The sequence below is a fragment of the Staurois parvus genome, unplaced genomic scaffold (genome assembly GCF_062004578.1).
Source record: "Staurois parvus isolate SC_StPar_1 unplaced genomic scaffold, SC_StPar_1.0 ptg000048l, whole genome shotgun sequence".
Lineage (NCBI taxonomy): Eukaryota > Metazoa > Chordata > Amphibia > Anura > Ranidae > Staurois > Staurois parvus.
In genome coordinates, this window is record NW_028317844.1 from 6,754,146 (window position 1) to 6,777,500 (window position 23,355).

Below are 23,355 nucleotides of genomic sequence, written 5' to 3' on the forward strand. Positions count from 1 at the left end.
CAAAACCCGACTACAATAAGGTTATGCTTGCAACAAACCGGAGCCAATATAGTATAGTATGGGGTGTAATTGCATCTAATAATATCCCCTGCGCTCGTGCTTCGCCAAGCAGGGCTGTAGCGAAAGGAAGAGTGGTCATGGCATCTGAACGTAGGAATTGGACAAAAAACTTATGGCAAGGTGGAGAGTTACAAAATCGGCATATATTGCGGTAGGAGCCGTTGATGGAAGTGGGGAGAGTGATAGGATGGCATGTCTAGTGTTCCAGGTAGCATAGCAAAGCGAGAGGCGAGAAGAAAAGAGAAAGGAGAAAAGAAAGAAAGGGAAATAGAGAGAAAAGTGATAGAAACAGAAAGAGGGGGATGGGGGTGGAAGGTGAAGAAAAAAAAAAAAATTTAAATAAAAAAATTTTTGCAAAATAAATTAATAGTGGGGGGGGGGGGGGGAAACATATGGGGTGAGTAATGACAGCAATATCTGGGGTTACTCATGCATGGGGATAGGAGTTAAGCTGACGCCAGAGTCGCGTGGGAAGGGATACATTGTCGAAAAGAGTCTCAGTGCCTATCACAAAAACTACTGTAAAGAAGTAACATCAGCCGGAAAGCCGGACCAAGTCAGACCTGATGGTCCATAAGAGACCTGTACGTAGGAGTAGTTGTGAAGTAGATCCAGCAGGCCCAAATGTGGGAAAATTTAGTGGGAGTGTCAAGGGCCGACGCAATTAGTTCCTCCATGTCTGCCATTTTACCCACACGGACAAGCCAATCACAAACAGAGGGGGGGCGAGAAGAGCCCCAAAGGACGGGAAGGCAGAGTCTGGCCGCGTTGACCATATGCATGGCCAAAGATCTATGATATTGTCTCCCCGGAAGGGAGGAATGATGGAGGAGAAACTGGGCCGGAGACAGATCCAGAGGCACGGTTGTCACCGATACTACAATCCTATGGACCTCTTTCCAAAACGGTTGAATGCTCGAACAGGACCACCAGATGTGTAAAAATGATCCGTCCGCAGCTTTTTTTTATTTTTAACTGCTGAAAATCAATTAAAAAAAATATGAAAAGTGAAAAAAATAAGAATTTTGTACTTATTTTAAATTTTATTTGAAGTCCAGTTAAGTACTCCAGAATTATAGGTAATTATACCTCTGCTTTCAGAAACTTTGGACACTGACAAAAAATGTTACGCAAGCTAATTGTTTATCCCTGCATCCAACATCATGCCTCAGATTTTTAAGTATAAAATATATAAAGGCCAATAACTTAAGGGGACAGGACTGTCAGTGGACTTTTACTGTAAGTAATAAAATCTTAGTTTATTTATCCTCTATTGAGGAACACAGGAATAGAAAATAATCATAGACTGTTGGGATTTCCAAAAACAGTCAAACTAAGGAGTAGGTAAGATTCACTGAGAGAATTACTGAGAGGTGTAAACAAATATACAAGAAATCAATGCCTGCAAGAAGGCCAGATACTGTAAATAGGGAGCCACTCAAAAGGAGTGGTAACGACTGAGGCAGGCCATGGAGTGGCAACGACCGAGGCAGGCCATGGAGTGGCAACCACCGAGGCAGGCCATGGAGTGGCAACCACCGAGGCAGGCCATGGAGTGGCAACCACCGAGGCAGGCCATGGAGTGGCAACCACCGAGGCAGGCCATGGAGTGGCAACCACCGAGGCAGGCCATGGAGTGGCAACCACCGAGGCAGGCCATGGAGTGGCAACCACCGAGGCAGGCCATGGAGTGGCAACCACCGAGGCAGGCCATGGAGTGGAAACGACCGAGGCAGGCCATGGAGTGGAAACAACCGAGGCAAACCAGATTAACAAGAATGGACACCTGGATGAGAATGGGCATTTCACTAGAGGAATGTCTCTTCATGACAATTTGGTATGTCATGTCATCTTATTTTTTTTTTCCAATGAAATTTTATTTTACACATGATTGCTGTAGCATTTGTTTTGTTCCCGTAGCCAGGTTTTTATGGTATACATTTTTAATTAAATTTTATTCTAGGTTTCTTTCGACTGGACAAATGTTTGTATCATTGCACCATTTTCTGATGGGTGTCTCCATCGTGTCTAAAATTGTACGAGAAACATGTTTGGCACTGTGGGAGGAACTTCATGGAGCCATGATGCATGTGCCAACTGAAGAGTTGTGGGAGAATATTGCGGATGAGTTTTGGCAGAAGACAGTTTCCAAATTGCATTTGAGCACTCAATGGGAAGCATGTGAGGGTAAAAAAGCCTCTGCATTCTGGCCTTCTGTATTTTAATTATAAAAAATATTTTTCTGTAGTTCTTCTGGCATTGTCCGATGCAAATTTACGCTTTGTGTGTGTGGATGTTGGTGAATATGGTAGCCAAGGAGATGCATGCATCTTCAGACAGTCTGCTTTGGGATTTCGACTGCATGAAGGACGCCTCAACATTCCGGGAAGTAGGCCTCTACCAAGCACACTGGAGCCAAGTCTGCCAATGGCCAATGTTGCGGATGAGGCTTTTGGATCAGCTAAGAATTTAATATGGCCATACAGTGGTTTTGGCCTCAGTCACATACAGAGAAATTTTAATTATCGTCTCAGCCGTGCTCGGCCTGTGGTAGAATGTGCCTTTGACATATGGCTCAGTTATGCAGTTGGTCATGGAAAAAGGGCCACATGTTCACTTAGCATCTGCATGTGGCTCAGTTAGGCATTTTGCCATGCAAGCTACATACTGGAGCTACGCGCAGGTGACCACATGTTCACTTAGCATCTGCATATGGCTCAATAATGCAGTTGGCCATGGAAAAATGGCAACATGTTCACTTAGCGTTTGCACATGGCTCAGTTATGCATTTGGCCATGCAAACTGCATACCAGAGCTACAAGCAGGTGGCCACATGTTCACTTAGCCATCCTTTCTGTCCAAGAACTGAAACCAAAATGGAGATGAGCCTAGCCTGAACAAACAAAAGGACACAAAATATATAAAGGGCAGCGCTAAAAATCGATAAGTAGAAAGTTCGATCCAAAAAAGTTTGATCATGAAAATTCGTTATCAAATGTTCATCAAATATTTCACAGCTATACAAAATCCAGAAGCAATGGCATAAAATGCGCACTCACCGACCGCGCATAGGCAATGCGCATGTGTGTATTAGACTCTGCAGATCTTGTTCTGTCTCCGGAACAGGTGTCATCAAACTATAATCTGCTGGACTCGTAGGGCCTCCTCAGGATCAGGATTAATTAACCAGCTGAAGGCTCCCTTTTGGTGAAGGCTTCCCTCCTCAGGATAAGGCATGTGCTGGAAGCTGTGTCTGGTAACCCCTCAATGATGGGTAAAGAATGGGAGAGTGGTAAAGGCCCTACGAGTCCAGCAGATTATAGCTTGATGACACCTGTTCCGAAGACAGAACAACATCTGCAGAGTCTAATACACACATGCGCATTGCCTATGTGCGGTCGGTGAGTGTGCATTTCTGCCATTGCTTCTGGATTTTGTATAGCTGTGTCTACTATATCATTATATCAATCGAAATATTTGATGAACATTTGATATCGAATTTTCATGATCGAACTTTTTTGGATCAAACTTTCTACTTATCGATTTTTAGCGATGCACTTTATATATTTATTTAGACATGAGGCAGTTGTGATCTCCTCTAGTGCTATTAGATGCTTATTTCTTACGAATTTTTATGAGCGCTCGCTTTATTATATAAACAAAGGACACTGTGTCACTTCCTGTTTTGCACACAGCATTGTAATCTGAGACACTAGGACTGCAAAGGACAATGGGAAATGACTCAGCAGGACACTGTGTCACTTCCTGTTTTGCACACAGTGCTGTAATCGGAGACACTAGGACTGCAAAGGACAATGGGAAATGACTCAGCAGGACACGGTGTCACTTCCTGTTTTGCACACAGTGCTGTAAGTTTTACTGCGTTTTAGCGTTTTTACAGCTGAAAAACTCCTGTAGAAACCCACTAGTTTTGTTTTTTTTTTTTCAGCCAAACGTTGATTACAGCCTCTGTGCATGGACACATAGGATAACATGCTGGGGAGTTTATTGACTGTAGAAAAAAAATGTCAAAAGCCAAAAATGGCAGCTGTAAAACCATCAAGTGTGCATGAGGGCTACAAAAAAAAAAAATCCTGCAGCCACTAGGATTGTGCATAAAACTGACAGGTAGACTCCTGCCTGTCAGGTGGAAGCAGTCAGGTTGCTCCACTACTGTCGTCTATAGAAAATATAGGATACTAAAGTTTGACATAATTTCATAGGCACACACAAATTTAAGTTTTGGCATGTTGGGTATCTATTTACTTGGCACAACCTTGTATTTTATATTTTACCAAAAATGTGGGTAATTTATTGGGTTTGTTTGCCCTAAAATTCACTTTAGTGTGATTTTTAACCGAAATTTTGCATTTCCTAGACCTTTGCAATAATACCTTGTGACATAAAAAAATTGGAATTACCACTATTTTATTCTCTATGGTGTCCGCTTTCATAAAATATATAATGTTTGGGGGTTTTGTGTAATCTTCAGGCCTAAAATTATTGTGTGCAAAGTAAAAAAAAAAAAAAAAAATGCAAAAACTGCTCTGGCAGCGAAAGGGTTAAAGGCTGAAATAAGAAAGCATCAAGCAAAAAGCAAGAAAACAAGTACTGGGATAATATCCTCAAACCTCATGGGAAATAAAATACATATACTGTAAATATATGTCTTACCATATTCTAGTCCATCAAACCGAGCCATATTGGATGCTACGTCAGCTGTACACAGCACATGATAACACACAATGGAGTAGCGAGTATGAGGAAGCGAAACTTCAACTACTTTGGCTCCAGCATCTTCTAGCAAATCTGCAGTTTTTGACCAAAGTGACAGTGTTTCTGTAGATAAGCCAGGGGCATGGTATTCCTTCAGAAGCAAATCAGAAAAATTAAAATCACTGGTAAAATTGGCAGTTACGGAACACAGAGCAGACCTTTCATATTCCAGTGAATCGCCAGCCGCACATTTCCAGTTTTACAAGTAGTTATGAATGTTGAGTTAAACAGAATTGCCTTAATTGTATTATATGTGCTTCCATACTATGCAGTTTCAGTGATCTTCAATGATCAGATAGTAATATCTTCAGTGATCACAAAATGCAATAAAAGAGGTGGTTGCCAACCTCTCAGACAACTTCCCAAAGTAAACATGCTGGCGCCGGGGACAGGAAGACCGGCAAAAAACCGGCCTAGGCGAGGATGGTGCTGGATCCCTGGACAGATAAGTGTACTTTTATTAAAATTTTTTTGGGGGGACTTAAGATTCTCTTTATTAAAATAATTCTAATAAAAGACTGCTAGTTAGGTTGGAAAAATAGCATAAGGCAAATATTATCCTTTATTCCTACGCATTGTAAACTTAATAGACATTGGTAACATTTTACTCAGTAATGCAGACAGCATAAATATTGTTTATGCGTAACTCAGGTTTATGATTTCTTCAGATGTTCTTCAAACTAGCTTTTGTTGCTTAAAGTAGAAAAACATGTAATCTTTCATTATAATGCTACAAAACCTCATAATACATGCTTGCCAACATTGACAGGGTTACCACCATAGCAGCCGATGCAGATACTATGAGGCTTGGGGTATGAGTGGGGGATCAGGAGGGGTGAACTCTCTGTTCTGTACTTACCCATCTTTAGATCTACTTAAATTATGCAATAGAATTAAAAAAAATAATAAATAAACTCGCTATTTCATTGGTATCAGCAGGACTCCCTCCAACACTAATGAAACTGGGTGCTTTTGTCCTCAGTCTCACTGAAACTGAGGACTTCTGTTCCCAGTCCTACTGACACCAAAGAAATTGGGTGCTTTACACCAATGTTTTGGGGGGGGGGGGGGGGTCATTAGGGGTCTTGTGATTTCTAGGTGTGCCCTGCTTGTAAAATGACAGCTGGTTTAAAATATAGAACAAAAACACAGATTACCATTTATCAGCAAGTGGCAACCAATATATCCAACAAGAGTGGGCTTTGTAGGTCAAAAGCACAAAAATATTGGACCAGTAAATCTGGACAGTTGACAACAGTTTGTTCTATGTTCATTTTGTCCAATCCATTGTAAGTAAACCCGTTTTTTTCTTTTTTTTCCCAACAGCCTGTGTTTATGCATTTCAATCATATTATCGTGAAAGTTTGAATATTACCTTTGGAATCCCTACACAAACATTGGTTACATCTATCACATCTGGAAGTGTAAATGTTTGAAAGGGATTTTGGATCGTTGTGGAGTCAAGAGGATCATGTCCAGCTAGCACACCTAGAAAACAAAGAAGTGTATTGAGGTACCAATATATTTTAAGATTAAAGTTGGGAATAAATATAATTTTTGTCCAAACATCTGTATAGTTTATTCTAGTTTGCATACATCTCTAAACACGATCTGTTGACCATTTTGTCCTTATAGTTGGAAACATTCTAACATACAAATAATTGAATTGTTTTCGACATACTTATGCAGGCCATACATGGGTCGAATGCCAAACGAATTTTCTTCAGAAAATTTGAAATTTTGTGCATTTTTGTAACCTGATGGTGCGACCATTGATTTAAAAAATCAACCAATCAAGCCTTCAATTTCACCTCATCTTGCTACAGAAAAGAATTTTCGTGGCCAAGAATTTTCTTTTTTTTCAAGGTCACAGCTTATGCGAACTTCTTTTTTGTTTATATTTCCCGCACGATTCTCCCATCATTGATTCAAAATTTGTTTGTTTTTCAAAAAATTCCCAACATACCCGATCATGCAATTTCGACGGTCACACGAAAATTGTCTGTTTCTGTGACCCACTAATGGTGTGAAATTCGAACTAAAATTCTTTGAAAGAATTTTGTTTCCAAAATGTTTTCTGAGATTGACCCGTATATTGCTGGCTTTACCTGTAAAAGCCATTTCTTGGAGTACATCACGGGACACAGAGCAGGCTATTCATGACTATGTGGGTTATAGGCCACCTATAGGTGAATAGACAATGGCTGACCAATCAGAGAGGAAGTCCTCCCCCTATATAACCCCTCCTATACAGGAAGAAGCAATCAATGACACTCCAGAAAGAGGGGTGGAACCTCTGTGTCTCGTGATATACTCCAAGAAATGGATTTTACAGGTAAGTGTGTAGAAAAAAAATCCAATTTTCTTTATCGTACATCATGGGACACAGAGAAGGCTAGTCATGACTATGTGGGATGTCCCAAAACAATAAGAAATTTGAGGGGAGGGTGACACAATAATCTCTCAAGACCAACTCAGTCGTTCGTAAAACACTGCGGCCAAAGGCAGAATCCTCTGCGGTTCTGACATCCACCTGGTAGAATCTTGTGAATGTGTGAACTGAAGACCATGTAGCAGCCTTGCAAACCTGAGCCACTGACACCTGATGGCAGATTGTCCAAGATGCCCCCATACTCCTGGTGAAGCGTGCCTTTACCCGAAAGGGAAGGACTTTACTTTTCAAACCATAGGCTTGAATAACCAATTGGCAGATCCAATGAGAAATAGTCGCCTTGGATGCCGCCTGTCCCTTCTTAGACCCCTCTGGCAGCACACGTAGAGCATCTGACCTCCTGACCTGTGCTTTTGCCTTCAAGAAGACCCTTACAGCACGAACCACATCCAAGGTATGCAGATATCTCTCTCTTGCTGATGGAGGCCTAGGAAAGAATGAAGGCAGAACTATGTCCTGATTGAGATGAAAACCAGAAACCATCCTTGGTAAAAAGCATGGATGAGGTTGCAAAACCACCCTATCATGATGCAAAACCAGAAATGGTTCTCTGCAAGATAGAGCTGCCAGCTCAGACACCCTTCTCGCAGAAGTGATTATTGCTAGATACAACACCTTATGAGTCAATAGGACCAGTGAAATCTCTCCAATAGGTTCAAATGGTGGCTTTTGCGAAACCTTCAAAACCAGGTTCAAGTCCCAAGGACACAAAGGCAACCTGACAGGAGGAGCCATACGGATTACTCCTTGTAAAAGTGAGGACCAAAGAATGAGGCGCAATGGGCCTCTGGAAAAAAATAGCTAATGCTGAAACCTGGCCCTTAAATGGTACCACCAGTCAAATTCTTCTGCAACCCTGTTTGAAGAAACGACAGAATCCTGTCAATCACATATTTTCGTGGGTGCTATTTGTAAACCTCACACCAGGCAATATAAGCCTTCCAGGTTCTGTAACAAATGTTCCTAGAAACTTCTTCTCTAGCACCCAATATGATGGGGATGACAGAATCAGACACTCCCCTATCCCTTAGGATCTGGGTTTCAATAGCCACGCCATCAAATTTAGCGACTGTAAAGATGGGTACAGTATAGGACCTTGAGAGAACAGGTCTGGACGATACGGCATCGCCCATGGCCCTACTACTGCCATCTTCACTATGTCCGCATACCAGGCCCTTCTGGGCTAGGCCGGAGCAATCAGTATCACTATCAACCACCAATTCAGACTCTGCTGCACCTCTGGAGACAGTGATATGCAGTAATCCAGGGTCAGAATCTTTTTGTTCCAAACAGACAAAATGTACCTTTGCAGCAGTCTGGAGTGGAATTGAGCATAGAGAATAACCTCTTCTTGAGGTTGAGCAGCCAGCCCCTTCATAAGGAGGCAGACTTTGGATCTGTCTTAGACAACATTTGCACCCCTGAGATCTACCCCTGGAGGTTGGGACCTGTGTGTGGCGAAACAACTGGTAGATGAGGGCCCAGCAACAGAAGCCAATGACACCTTAAAAGAAGGGAGTTTGGATTTCCTCTTAGAGGGTAGAAGAGGACTTTTACCCTCTGAAATCTTTTGGATATATTTGTCCAAATCTTCCCCAAACAGCCAGTACCCGTGAAAGGGAAAACCTGCCAACAATTTTTTGCATGGCAGTTCTGCTGACCAACTCCTCAAGCACAAAACCCTGTGCATGTGCACTGCTAAGAGTGCCAAGCGAGAAATTTGCTGAATCAAATCCTTAAGAGCATCAACCGCGCAAAACAAAGCATGCGGAACATCTTCCAAATCCTCAGCTGAGTATTCCCCCTGCACTGATGGTCTTCCAATCCATTGCTTGACACGGTCAGAAAGACTCTGGCAAATGCTATTAGCTGCCACAGCTGGCTGTGTGGCAGAACCTGCCAGGGAGGAGGCCTTAAGGAGAGACTCCAGTTTCTTATCTGCTGGGTCCTTGAAAACCTGTATATTATCCACAGGACATGTTAAAGATGTATTCAAGGATGAAACAGCTGCATCCACAACAGGCAACCCCCATTTCTTAACAAAATTTTGTTCCATGGAATACAAAACAGAAAACCTCTTTGGTGGAACAAAAACCCTGTCTGGGCGATCCCAGTCAGCATACATAATTTGCTCCAGAAGAGGATGCACCAGAAAGACCTGAGTACTCTGTGAAGGCTTCAAAGAGCCCAGGGAAGTATAAGTAACCTCAGGAGGTTTCTATTGGAGGTAGCCTGAATCCAGAACATACCATATCAGTGAGGTCTTGGACTAAAAATCTCAGACTGGGAGGCAGAGACCTCCTGCTTCTGCTCAGGCTGTGACTCCTCAGAAAGAAATTCTACTGCCTAACCTCCCTCCAGCTCTTCCTCATCCTCCACCTATTCCTACTCCAGGATTGGTGGTTCTAGTGACGGAGATCTATCCTGGTTTTTAGTCCCCTGAGAAACTGATGCAATTAGCCCAGAGATCTTCTCTTCTAAACCCACTAAGGGTGAAGCAAGAACATCCTTGTTTACATACAGTTAGGTCTATAAATATTGGGACATCGACACAATTCTGGCTCTATACACCACCACAATGGATTTGAAATGAAACAAACAAGATGTGCTTTAACTGCAGAATGTCAGCTTTAATTTGAGGGTAGTTACATCCAAATCAGGTGAACGGTGTAAAAATTAAAACAGTTTGCATATGTGCCTCCCACTTGTTAAGGGATGAAAAGTAGTGGGACAATTGGCTTCTCAGCTGTTCCATGGCCAGGTGTGTGTTATTCCCTCATTATCCCAAATACAATGAGCAGATAAAAGGTCCAGAGTTCATTTCAAGTGTGCTATTTGCATTTGGAATCTGTTGCTGTCAACTCTCAAGATGAGATCCAAAGAGCTGTTACTATCAGTGAAGCAAGCCATCATTAGGCTGAAAAAACAAAACAAACCTATCAGAGAGATAGCAAAAACATTAGGCGTGGCCAAAACAACTGTTTGGAACATTCTTAAAAAGAAGGAACGCACCGGTGAGCTCAGCAACACCAAAAGACCCGGAAGACCACGGAAAACAACTGTGGTGGATGACCAAAGAATTCTTTCCCTGGTGAAGAAAACACCCTTCACAACAGTTGGCCAGATCAAGAACACTCTCCAGGAGGTAGGTGTATGTGTGTCAAAGTCAACAATCAAGAGAAGACTTCACCAGAGTGAATACAGAGGTTTCACCACAAGATGTAAACCATTGGTGAGCCTCAAAAACAGGAAGGCCAGATTAGAGTTTGCCAAACGACATCTAAAAAAGCTTTCACAGTTCTGGAACAACATCCTATGGACAGATGAGACCAAGATCAACTTGTACCAGAGTGATGGGAAAAGAAGAGTATGGAGAAGGAAAGGAACTGCTCATCATCCTAAGCATACCACCTCATCAGTGAAGCATGGTGGTGGTAGTGTCATGGCGTGGGCATGTATGGCTGCCAATGGAACCAGTTCTCTTGTATTTATTGATGATGTGACTGCTGACAAAGGCAACAGGATGAATTCTGAAGTGTTTCGGGCATTATTATCTGCTCATATTCAGCCAAATGCTTCACAACTCATTGGACGCCGCTTCACAGTGCAGATGGACAATGACCCAAAGCATACTGTAAAAGCAACCAAAGAGTTTAAGGAAAAGAAGTGGAATGTTATGCAATGGCCAAGTCAATCACCTGACCTGAATCCGATTGAGCATGCATTTTACTTGCTGAAGACAAAACTGAAGGGAAAATGCCCCAAGAACAAGCAGAAACTGAAGACATTTGCAGTAGAGGCCTGGCAGAGCATCACCAGGGATGAAACCCAGTGTCTGGTGATGTCTATGCGTTCCAGACTTCAGGCTGTAATTGACTGCAAAGGATTTGCAACCAAGTATTAAAAAGTGAAAGTTTGATTTATGATTATTATTCTGTCCCATTACTTTTGGTCCCTTAACAAGTGGGAGGCACATATGCAAACTGTTGTAATTCCTAGACCGTTCACCTGATTTGGATGTAAATACCCTCAAATTAAAGCTGACAGTCTGCAGTTAAAGCACATCTTGTTAGTTTCATTTCAAATCCATTGTGGTGGTGTATAGAGCCAAAAATGTTAGAATTGTGTCGATGTCCCAATATTTATGGACTTGACTGTATGCTGAGGCAGAAGTCCCAGTCCCAAAAAATGGGAGCCTCTACATCTGCCTCCCCTTCCATTTCCGTCTCATTTTCCTTCATTGTACACTTTTTACTGTATTATGCATTACATACTTGGTTGTGCAAACACATATTGTTATTTTTACATATATATCTTTTGTTTTTTTCCACCAATTCAATATATCATGCATTTGTTTCTGTAGCCACTTGTCACAGAGAATTGGATTCATGTATGTAGCTGTTATGACTATGTAGGTACTCATCGACCATGGTTCATATATCATCAGTGTAACCTCCCTTATTTATTTCTCCCTATCATTGTACATGTCTTATGTTATCCATAAGCTACAATTGTCATATACCATCTAATTTCATTTTGGAGCCCTACCAGGTAATCTATTACTGCCCAGCAGCAATCCGTCTGCATACTCAATTCTCTCCTCCCATTCCTTTCCTTTTGCCCTGTTTTATTTTCCTATTTCCCTTTTTTCCCACATACCCCTTTACCATGTATATTATTCATATCATCCTTATGGGTTAGATCAGTGTTTCTCAACCTTTTTCCAGTTGGGGTGCCCTTGAAAAGTATTTTCAGTCACGAGGCACCCCCGTCCAAGGCTTGGTTCACGTTACTGTGTGTCACGGAATGCATGTGAAATCGCGCTCATTTCTGACACGCAGACAAATGCTCTGCTCTCTAGGGGTACCCACATACATTGGCAAATGCGGGGTGTTTTTGGTGTGGTGTAATTTTAAAACAAGGGTCAGGGATGACTTTCCCTGCATTTCTGCGGGTAAGGCAGCCCATTGAAATGAATGGGCTGCCCTATACACAGCCACACAGATGTGAACCAAGGGCCTGTTCACCTGTGAGGTTGGAGGGTGGTAAAACCACGCAATTGAGCTGCTTCTACCTCCCCCAACTGCTCCCCCTTTAGCTGCAGAAACAGCAGCTGGGGGTATACACATACTGTTGACGCAGCTGGAAGTATACCTCCAGGTGAATGGGGCTGAACTACAACCCCCTGCAACTGTGTGCACATTGCACGCAGTTGTGGTGTGGTGATTGATGCTGCTTTTTATGGGGTTAAACCAGGTGGTGAGGAGCCAACATATTTCCTCTTTACCACCTGTCAAATGCCTCTGAAAAGCGATGTGAGCATGGATTGCTTTTCAGAGGAGCTTTTCAGAGGAGCAGCAGTCCTTGCTGCTATTACGAACAAGTCCTAAAAAAACAGTTCTGAAAGGACAGGAATAGGGAGTCAAGGCTAAAAGTAAAATATACACACACATATAAAACAAACACACACATGGAAACGCATTTACATACACAGACACGTGCATACACACACGTACATACACACACACACATATACAGCCTTATGAAAAGTTTCAGTACCTTCCATCACACAGCTGAGTACTGCACTCTAGGGGAAAGCAGAGAGCACAGAAGACACTCCCTGTAGCAATCGTACCCACAGAGATGGATGTGGTTCAACCATTTTGCTCCAACCCTCCATCTTGTAGATCTCTCTTCCCCTCTTTGCTTATCCCCCCTCCCTCTCTGTTGAGTGACATGTGGTCGGTGTGTGTTTGCAGAAATCACAGGCACCAAACTCAGTGGGAGGGCGTCCTGGCTATAAAACCTCACTAGCTGGGTGCCTCACTGTCTAATAAACTGTGCAACCTGGGATATTGTAAAAGCATAAACCAAGCCCTTCACTGACTTCAAAGACATTCCAGAGAAGTAATAAACTAGACACCACTTTCAAAATCCATTTTCCCCCTATGATTTCATATCTTGGAATATGAGGGACTTACACAAAACACAGGCATATCTTCAGATTGGTCACGCTGAGACAAATCATTTGGTATATTACCTTCCCTAGCGGAGATCAACAGGAGAGCAGAAAATAAAATCTCCTTAATCATCCCAGCAGGTATGTTATATTTCATATGTAGATCTTCAGCAGACAATTCTGCATATTAATCTACCCGTGGGTGGAATGTTACATGTACCTAGGAAAAGTTATGGGCCAAAATATCAGCTATGAGAGCTTCTGATCATAGCTTAAGTCTCCACCTACACTTCCCTCCCCAAAAGGAGACGATTGGTTTCACTGCTCCAGGGAGACACCCTGCTGAGATCCTAGGAAAAGACTGTTATGCTCGGTGTGTGGGAAGAAAGAAAAGTCTCCCGTTTAACATCGAAACTGGCAGTGCGAGACAAGAAATCCTTTTGGAGCTCATAAGACTTGAAACTGCTTAAACCGAGGCTGATTGGCAAGTACTTTAACCCTTTAAACTCCTTTGTTTTCTCTTTGCTGTGCTATTGTTCTCTGTATATATATATATATATATATATATATATATATATATATATATATATATATATATATATATTGATTACATCTTTTTTCTGTAAATATTTTTATCGCACCCTTTTGACCTTTTAGTAATAAATCTTACCTTCTGAAAGTGTTGAACTGTTTCTAAAGCTCTTTAATGCAAATTACAAATTTCTGCCGCTGAAGAGCGCTACTATGTGTGTTTAACCCTCTGTATAACCTGCCTGCGGTGACAGTGGTATACAGACAATTATTTCAACCATCCTAGTGTTATTGCTGACATTGCCGAGTTTCCTCTTTCTCTGTACAAAAAGGAGGTGGTGGCAGTGTGATGGGTTAATGGAGTAATTAACCTGACCCAGTAACAATCGCTTCCAGGCTGCCAGTACACAGACTGTGGTCCATTAGCTGGAAAATCTGTGTGCAGGGCGCAGCTGGGCATGGCATTGTTACGCATGTGACAGTGCGGTTTTAGATTGGCTAGTCCTTCGGTCACGAGTTTGGTGAGAAGGGCAGGGGTCTGACGCCGCGATCGTCACACTCCCCTTTGCTTTGCTTAGCGATGTGATGGCTCCCAGTGCCGATGTACAGTGCGGCTGGGGATCGGGAGCTCGGGCCCAAGTGACAGCCATTCTCCCCACGTCACCCCTGAAGACCTGTGGCGGCACCTTGGGATGCCGCGGCACCCCGGTTGAGAAAGGCTGGGTTAGATACACATACTTCATATATTAATAACTTTTTCTTTTAAGGACACCACCTGAACCAGTGTTTAGTTTCTTCTTTGATGAGAAGTGTGGGTACAACAAAGAACATCTCCTGCTAAATGACAGAAGGGACACTGTGGAAAGCATAGCTGGCCTTTCCCTGATACTGGGAGCAGAGAGAGTACAAGTAGGCTGCTATATGTGCCTGGATTATATTATTGCTGATGTTGGCATCACTAAGGGGAAGTACTTCTGGGCCTTCTCTGTACAGCCTTATGCATACATTGTCAAAGTTGTAGTTGCATCGGACATCAAATTGCAAGAATGGCTCCACAATCCTCGTGAGATCAGCAGCCTAAGGTATGATCAAGACAGCGGCCAGTGACAATATAACCAAAAACACTGGGCAGAAACTTGTTACAGGATAGGAAATGTTACATGAATTTGGTTTACTTAGTTTCAGGAAAACTATATGAATTGATGGGAGTTTTTGGATTGGGACAACAGAATGTAAAGGGTGTTGTTGGAAACTTAAATGATTTTATTTTGGGAATGAGTACCAAATGTCTCCTGGGCCTCCCATGGTGCCTCAATATCTTGGAATGGAAGGCCAACCGGTATAAACTAATCTGCTTTCAGGGCCTAGCATACTTTGAAAAAATGATAAATAGGAATCTAGTTGTGGGCAACCCTTCTTTTCCTTTATGGAGTAATTGGGACAGCAGTAACACTACATTCCTGAAGTGAAATCTTATTTTCCTTTTTATGTGTTAGCTTAGATGTAGGCACAATTAAAAAACAATTACACTAAATATTTCATTCGCACTTTTTCCTTACAAAACACATTTGTATGTGTTTTGTGGCACTGATTCACTCACAACGTCACACTGCTTTTAATGATGTGTATTTTCATATATACTTTATGGGTACTTGTAATTTATAAATGGCTTTATTGCAAGCTGAGCTGTGAAGGATGTAAGCACATGAAATGCAGTTTGTTCAGATAGTGTCATGTCTATACAGAACAAACTTGGCACATGGTATGACTTTTTATACATTACAACTGAGGTAACGTAGCTGTGATCCTTGGTTGTATGGCACTTTATAGCATAGACTGCTGCATACTATGCAACGTTATAATATTGTACAATTACACTGCTAAACTGTAACTAATGGATACTACTGTTATGCAAACCTTGAGTACCCTAAGTCTTTTACTGTGTAGTGTGTTTTTATATATAATTTATTTTCAAAGTCTGTAATTTTGTAAACATTATTAGGAAATTGTTCCACGATTTTTAGAGGCAGCTTTTCACAGATTGGTGCACTTCTGCCCATCTTTACTTCTGAGACACTGACTCTCTAAGACACTCCTTTCATACGCAATTGTGTTACTAACCTGTTGCTAATTAACCTAATTAGTTGCAAAATGTTCTTCCAGCTCTTATGCTAGGTTCACATAAGTATGGGTGGTGCCGCTGCGAATCCGCACGAAAATCCATGCAGCCGCACCACCCGCACAGAAGAATGCGGCCCCGCGGGCGGGTGCCATTAATTCTAATGGCACGCTGCCCGTACTGGAAATCACAACCGTACTGGGAACCAAGGTTCCCATGCGGGCTGCGTTTTCCAAAGAAGTGCACTGACTCCTTCCCTGTGTGTAACAGGGCACGGGAGTCCATTCAACTAAATGGCCTCTCGTGCCCGCGCAAAACGCGTCCGGAACGGCCGCATATATGTGAACCGGGGCTTACCTGTTAGGACAGGGCAACAAAAAGATGGCAAAGTTAGTGGTACTAACATTTCTGAGATGTGTTACTGCCATCAATTTCAAAATTACCTTATTTTTTTCTTAAAATAGTAAATTTTTTCAGTTTTACATGTTTTCTATTTTCGATTGTTAATAAATAATGAGTTTATAAGCTTTGAAAATCATTGACTTCTGTTTTTATGTAGTTTTTGGACAGCATCTGAACTTTTTGGGAATTAGGGTTGTATTACAAATGGGCATTTTTATTCCTTGCACACTACCAAATACAAATATATGGTAACTTACCAAGCACTGTTGCAGCATCATCCACATATCTGGTCAATATTCCAGGAACATCCATAGAGTTTACCAAGGGAATAAGGCCATGACGAGAAACAAGCCCATATGTGGGTTTCAAACCCACTACTCCACAGTGTGATGCTGGGTTACGGGTGGACCCTCCAGTATCTGATCCCAGAGCCCTGTACAAAATCAAGTAAGAAGAAAAACTAGTACTGTAAGCAACTTCTGTTTTACTAAATGCAACAATGCCCTAGAAAGACAGGCAAGTACACATGGAAATTGTTGACTTTTTCAACATATTTGAATAGGCAAATAAAAGTGACCTACCTGAATAAAAATACATGGAAAATGTCAACATATTAACAGATGTAATGAAGTATTGTGGAAAATGTACACCCCTGACCTGGTATTGTCCCCTTTAGCAGAAATTACTTCTTGTGTCCACCAGTCCCTGACATAAACTCTCCAAATGTCTTTCAGTTACAAGATGTTTGTAGGTTTTCTTGCATGTACTGCTTATTTCAAAATTTCATCTACACCATTTTAATGAGACTCAAACCAGGGTCTTGACTAGGCCATAACACTCTTATTTCTACTTCAGCTACTTTGGATCATTATTATTTTAAAGGATACATTTCTGCTTTAATGTCAGCTTTTGGGCAAATGATCTCACATTCTCTCAATTTGATGTGATGCAATAGTCGCCTAATGACTAGCAAGCTGCCTAGGCCCTTTTGCCCTGCTCAGACTGCAAGCTGCGAAGGTCCTGTAGCAGCAAAGCAACAACAAACCATAGCATTTCCATGCTTTACTGTTGGTATGAAGTGTTTACTGTTACTGTGGCCAAACAGCTGATTCATCTGTCCACAGCACATTCAGAAGGCTTGGTCTTTGCCTATATGTTCAATGAAAATAACTGTAGTCTTGCTGTAATGTTATTTTAGGGTAGCAAATGTTGTTTCTTTTCCTGCCACACAGGTTTAAATGATGCAATCTCATTCTGATTGTAGATGCACACACCTTGACACCAGTTGTTGCAAGAAATACCTGCAGATCACACAAATTTTGGGGTTCTTGGAAATTTATTTTAGCAACAAAATGGCCAACTCTTAGGGTGACTAGCCCTGGACAAATTAGCAAATCTATGCCACTTGTAGTTTTTTTGCCCACTTTCACACTCCTTAAGGAGGTTCTACTCATTGGTAACTAAACTTGAAGACCTAATTCTAATTTGAACTAGTAACTGTACTTACTTTTTCCATGTGATGATGTGTACATCTTAGTTTCAGATGGCCAGTAATGGAAATTTTTAAATGTGAATCTGGAACATACAGTCACGTTAAAACCTAAATACATCCCATATACTTGGCTTTAACATATTCAAACAGGTAGACATTAAATCTTCAAACAGTGGCTGCAGTTAAAGGTGATATACTAGAGCCATGGGGAAAGGTACTGTATATAAGCAGTAGTTACAACATCGGCTCCATGCCTACTGAGGAAGTCCCACCCAGGAAGTAACGCGTATGCGGGGATGGAACCGCCATCTTACAGTCATCTTACCGAGTGGTAATGTCATTGAGTGCTTTTTATTCCAGCACGGCAGAGCACTTTATTTTGTAAGTTGCATTCTATTTTAGCAGTATTAAAAATCTATCAAATAGAGCACTATTGACTATCTTTATTTTGCATGAATGTTTCCACACTTGAGCTTTTCCGGAGCGGAGAACAGCAGCATTGAACGAGAACTTAAGACCTTAAAAGGGAAAGTGCATATGCCCTACTGTTACCTCAAAGGTCAAACTTTGAAGGTGAGCAGCCAATCTTTTTTTTGGGGAGGTTGTTGACACATGGGTGTTATTCTATGCAGACCATTGTTAGACACCTGTTGGTGACTGGACCTTGGGATACATAAATCCTTCACTTATGTAATATACTTTATCACTTATTTGGTTGAGCTACACTATTTTTGTGCAGAGGGCTATGTGAAATGCCCTTGAGTGTTTAGCTGTGCCTCGAATATTGTACACAAATCTTTTCACTTTATTTTAGTGATTGCACAGATTTATTCATGGTGGTTTGCGTTTATACTTGACCAAATGAAACACAAAATTAACATGGTGGATTCATTTACATAATCTAATCTAAATCATGCATCACTAAATGGCAGACCATGGTCTGAATCTGGACTGCAGCCACGCCAAATAGCAGCCTGAGTGCCCTCACCCACCTGCCACTGTTACCGCTGTAATTCCCAAGACAGGGCAGAATGTGGGAGGTGTGGCAGGTCTGAATGGAAGACAGAACGTTTCTAGTTAACAAGCAGGTGATTGGTTTTTAGGACATGGGGTGGTCCAGGCAATCATTTACCCACATTTAATGTAAAAAGTTGGGGTCTGAGGACTCTGATGTAAGGGCTTGTTCATACTTGTGCAGAGCTGTTTCTCTGCAAAGGCTCCCTGCAAGGGCACAAAGAAAATAATCGTTTTCTATGTGCCCTGTTCATACTGCAACAGTGTTCCTGGGTGCTGAGCATGCGAGGTGAAAATTTGCATACTGCAAATAGACTGTAGATCGCCTGAAGGCTATATGTACAGTCTGTATCTATGCACTACAACTTTGCTGCGGTGCATAAAAATGAATGCAACTTAATTTTGACATTTCAATAAAGTTGAAAGAGAAAAAGTACACATTTAAATGCACATTGCACTGCCACTTTCTGAATCTCACACTAGCAGGTGCCCACGGTAGAACCCTGTGTTTTTACCATGAGGGCCAAGGTAACGTGATGGATCTGCATCATAGCAAAAACATGAAATTTGGACCTTCGCTGAAAGACAATTTTACTGTCCAGACACCCATGAATTTTAATTCAATACCCCTAACCTAAATTAATGAAAAGCCATTTACGTCATTACTGCCTGACCAAAGCTCCTGTGGAGAAACGAGTACACAGGAAGTACTCTCCTCTGCTCTACAATTCCCAGCATTTAAAAAGCCAGAGGAAACTCAGCCAACCAACAGGCTAACAGGTGGGCGAGGTAAACAGAAGGGGATCTGGTTGAAGTGAAATTTCTCAGGGGTATTGGATGCTGGGACATTTAGAGCGCAGGAGAGTCTCTCCTGTGTAATTGTTCCTCCACAGAAGCCTGCATGGCCAGTTAGCGGTGATGTAAGTGGCTATTAATATGGTTGATTTTAACAATGTTGTAAAGTTAGATAGACCACGGCAAAATCTTAGTTTATACAAAAAAATTATAGCATTATATTGCTAATATAAGTGTAGTAGGCTCATTATAATATAGTTGACATTTAAGTAGAACATCTGCAGTGAAATAATCACGTTGAAAAGAAACTAATTTGTGATTTAAAGAAAACAAATTGAAGGTGTGTGTAAGACTGTCAGTTATTGCACCCTAAACTTTCCATGATGACTCTTTGTGTATTTGCTTATGCAACTTAGCTTTAAAAACTATCTATGCAAAAAACAAGCAAACATTTTTTCCATGAGCAAAAATAAATGTCTTTAAACGATGGGCTTCCATATTTACATACACAGACCAAGATGCAAAATGTGCGCCACATACTGAACAAACAGGCTACTGGTCTATCTGAAATCCTGGAGATTACTCCATGTTCTTGGAAGACTCAGCAGGGGTGTCATCTACTAAAGTATATGGTGGTAGACAGGAGTGCACAGTCATCATGCAATAGACCAAGATTACAACCATCCTGCTACGGTTTTAACAAAAAAAAGTAAAATCAGCATGTCCTATATTGTTATCAATAACACAAACAAGACATTCATTTACAAACTTTCTTCAAATAAAGGGCCAGTGCTAATAATAGCTGTACATTTGCCTATAAACTAACGAAAAAAATTAAAAAATCAGTTACATTCATATGTTGCAATATATTACATTTAGGATTGGATACACTTTAAAACAATTTGTCAGCACAGTAGAAAAAAAAAGGTCTTAAAAAGGAGAAGATTTTTTTGGTCCTTTTTCTCCTGTAAGTCACAGGAGTGCAGTTTGCTCTGTACTCCTGTGACCTGTATTCAGCGGGCTAAAGACTCCAGTCCAGACTCTAGAAAGATCCCGACTTTAATGTCGGGTTTAACCCTGATGCCTGTTTGGCAGCTGGCTAAGCCTCTCAGCATGGTGCTGACAACCTGAGCCATCTGCTCCCATCCCCTTCACAGCCTAGAGCTCCAGTAAGTGCTGAAGGGGCAGGGCACAGAACCAGTGACTGAAGCCCGAGAGATCAGCGGTCTTTGATCCTTCAAATCTTGGTGTAGAGACAGTGAGGGACAAATCCAGTATCAGATCCATACTATACTTACTTAGTTGAGTATAATTGTTGTTGTTTTTTTTCTTCAAAACCTGCATTTCTTTTTTAACTCCAGCCAAAACTTTTTTTTCGTTTTGAAAAGTGTGCCAGGAAGATTAGAATTTCTGTCATATTTTTACTGCACCTTGTGACTTCATCAAAAGATTTCATCTCACTTTTAGCACCAGGATAAGAATGTAGGTTTAGGGAGGTGGACACAGGCAGTAATAAAAACCCTGCAAACACTTCCTGTCCCTCTGATCTCCTGTCACCTGGGCAAGAAAACCAGATGATTTAATCATTCCCTCAAGTACAGTGTCTTGAAAAAGTATTCATACCCCTTAAAATTTTCCGCATTTTGTCATGTTACAACTAAAAACGTAAATGTATATTTTTGGGGATTTTCTGTGATAGACAACACAAAAGTGGCAAATAATTGTGAAGTGGAAGGAAAACGATTAATGGTTTTCAAAATTTTTTATCAAATAAATATGCTTCTTCCCATCAACTCTATCCAGCTTCCCTATCCCTGCTGAAGAAAAGTATCCCCACAATATGATGCTGCCACCACCATGTTTCACGGTGGGGATGGTGTGTTTAGGGTGAGGTGCAGTGTTAGTTTTCAGCCACATATCATGTTTTGCTTTTGGCCAAAAAGTTCCATTTTGGTCTCATCTGACTAGAGCACCTTCTTCCATGTTTGCTGTGTTCCCCACATGGCTTCTCGCAAACGGGACTTCTTATGGCTTTCTTTCAACAATGGCTTGCTTCTTCCCACTCTTCCATAAAGACCAGATTTGTGTAGTGCCCGACTAATAGCTGTCCTGGTGACAGATTCTCCCACCTGAGATGTGGATCTTTGCAATTTCTCCAGAATTACCATGGGCCTCTTGGCTGCTTCTCTAATTAATGCTCTCCTTGCCCAGCCTGTCAGTTTAGGTGGATGGCCATGTCTTGGTAGGTTTGCAGTTGTGCCATACTCTTTCCATTTTTGGATGATGGATTGAACAGTGCTCCATGAGATGTTCAAAGCTTGGGATATTTTTTTTTTTTATAACCTAACCCTGCTTTAAACTTCTCCCCAACTTATCCCTGATTTGTCTGGTGTGTTCCTTGGCCTTCATGATGCTGTATTTTCACTAATCTTCTCTAGCAAACCTCTGAGGGCTTCACAGAACAGCTGTATTTATACTGAGATTAAATTACACACAGGTGGACTCTATTTACTAATTAGGTGACTTCTGAAGGCAATTGGTTTGACTAGATTTTAGTTAGGGGTATCAGAGTAAAGGGGGCTGAATACAAATGCACGCCACGCTTTTCAGGTATGTGTAAAAAATTTTGAAAACCATTTATCATTTTCCTTCCACTTCAAAATTATGTGCCACTTTGTGTTGGTCTATCACAGAAAATCACAACAAAATACATTTACCTTTTTGGTTGTAACATGACAAAATGTGGAAAATTTCAAGGGGTATGAATACTTTTTCAAGGAACTGTATATCTTCCTCCTTGTAAGAGTTGATTGCACAACTTTTATTTGTTGCTTGGCCTTCAATAGATTTCCCTCTTGGCCACTATAAAACAGTGAATTTTTTGTTTAATTTCACAGGGCTGACAGAATATTTGTTCCAGTAGACTGCCATTGTTTGCTTTCATCTAGAATTGTTACATGCCTGGCTGAGTTTGGCTTTAAAGCAGACCTTCAGCCAAAAAATACAGGAAAAGTAAACAGGTCATTAAAAGTTTAAATATAAAGCAGTTTCAATCTGTAGTTCTTTTCCACCACAATCTGATCACCATATAATGCACTTCCTCTAAATCCAGACTGTCCTGAACATACCCCAGTTTGTGATAGGACAGTGAAAGCAGAGGCAGTACCTTAAAGCGGAGTTCCAGCTGAAAAAAAAAAGAAAGGTCAGCAGCTACAAAAACTGTAGCTGTTGACTTTTAAAATACAGTCACTTACCTGTCCCTCAGTTCAGCGGTGTCCTCACCACGGCTGTCTTCTCTCCTTGGCGCTGGCATCTTCAGTGTGGGCACTCGGCTGTGACAGCTTGCGGCTTCACAGCAGGGTGCCCACAGCACATGTGTGAGAAGCGCTGCGCTTTGTGAATGGCCCCGTAGTCTTCTAGGACCTGTCACGTGTCCCAGAAGATTACGGGGAGGGAGGACAACTTCCATTTCTGATCGCCTTAGGTGATCGCAGCGCAAGTGGGAGAGGGTACCTGTCAAATTCGTGTACCTGCCCCACCCCCACTCTCCAAAGGTGCCGATCCTTAATGGGGAGCAGGGGACAAAGACTTAAAGCAGAACTTCCCCTTTTGGGTGGAGCACCGCTTTAATTACCTTATCTTCACTCTGCTCTTCCTTCCTATTAGGGCTTCTTCACACTTGACTAAATTTCTAACTCTAAACAAATGATCCTATAGCATTAGTGTGGGCGTTAGACAGGCGTTAAAGAGCTTTA

At 41.6% G+C, this 23,355-nt stretch overlaps 1 protein-coding gene across 1 annotated transcript in view; it reads right to left on the reverse strand.

Moving 5' to 3' along the window:
* Positions 1 to 23,355, reverse strand: part of QRSL1 (glutaminyl-tRNA amidotransferase subunit QRSL1) — a 58,342-nt gene that overhangs the window by 10,735 nt on the left and 24,252 nt on the right. Inside the window, exons 6-8 of the mRNA XM_089664975.1 lie at positions 16,557 to 16,732; positions 6,212 to 6,324; positions 4,735 to 4,927 (exon numbers count right to left, since the gene is read on the reverse strand). Of these exons, the coding sequence (XP_089521101.1) occupies positions 4,735 to 4,927; positions 6,212 to 6,324; positions 16,557 to 16,732 (482 nt within the window). The remainder of the gene's footprint in view (positions 1 to 4,734; positions 4,928 to 6,211; positions 6,325 to 16,556; positions 16,733 to 23,355) is intronic.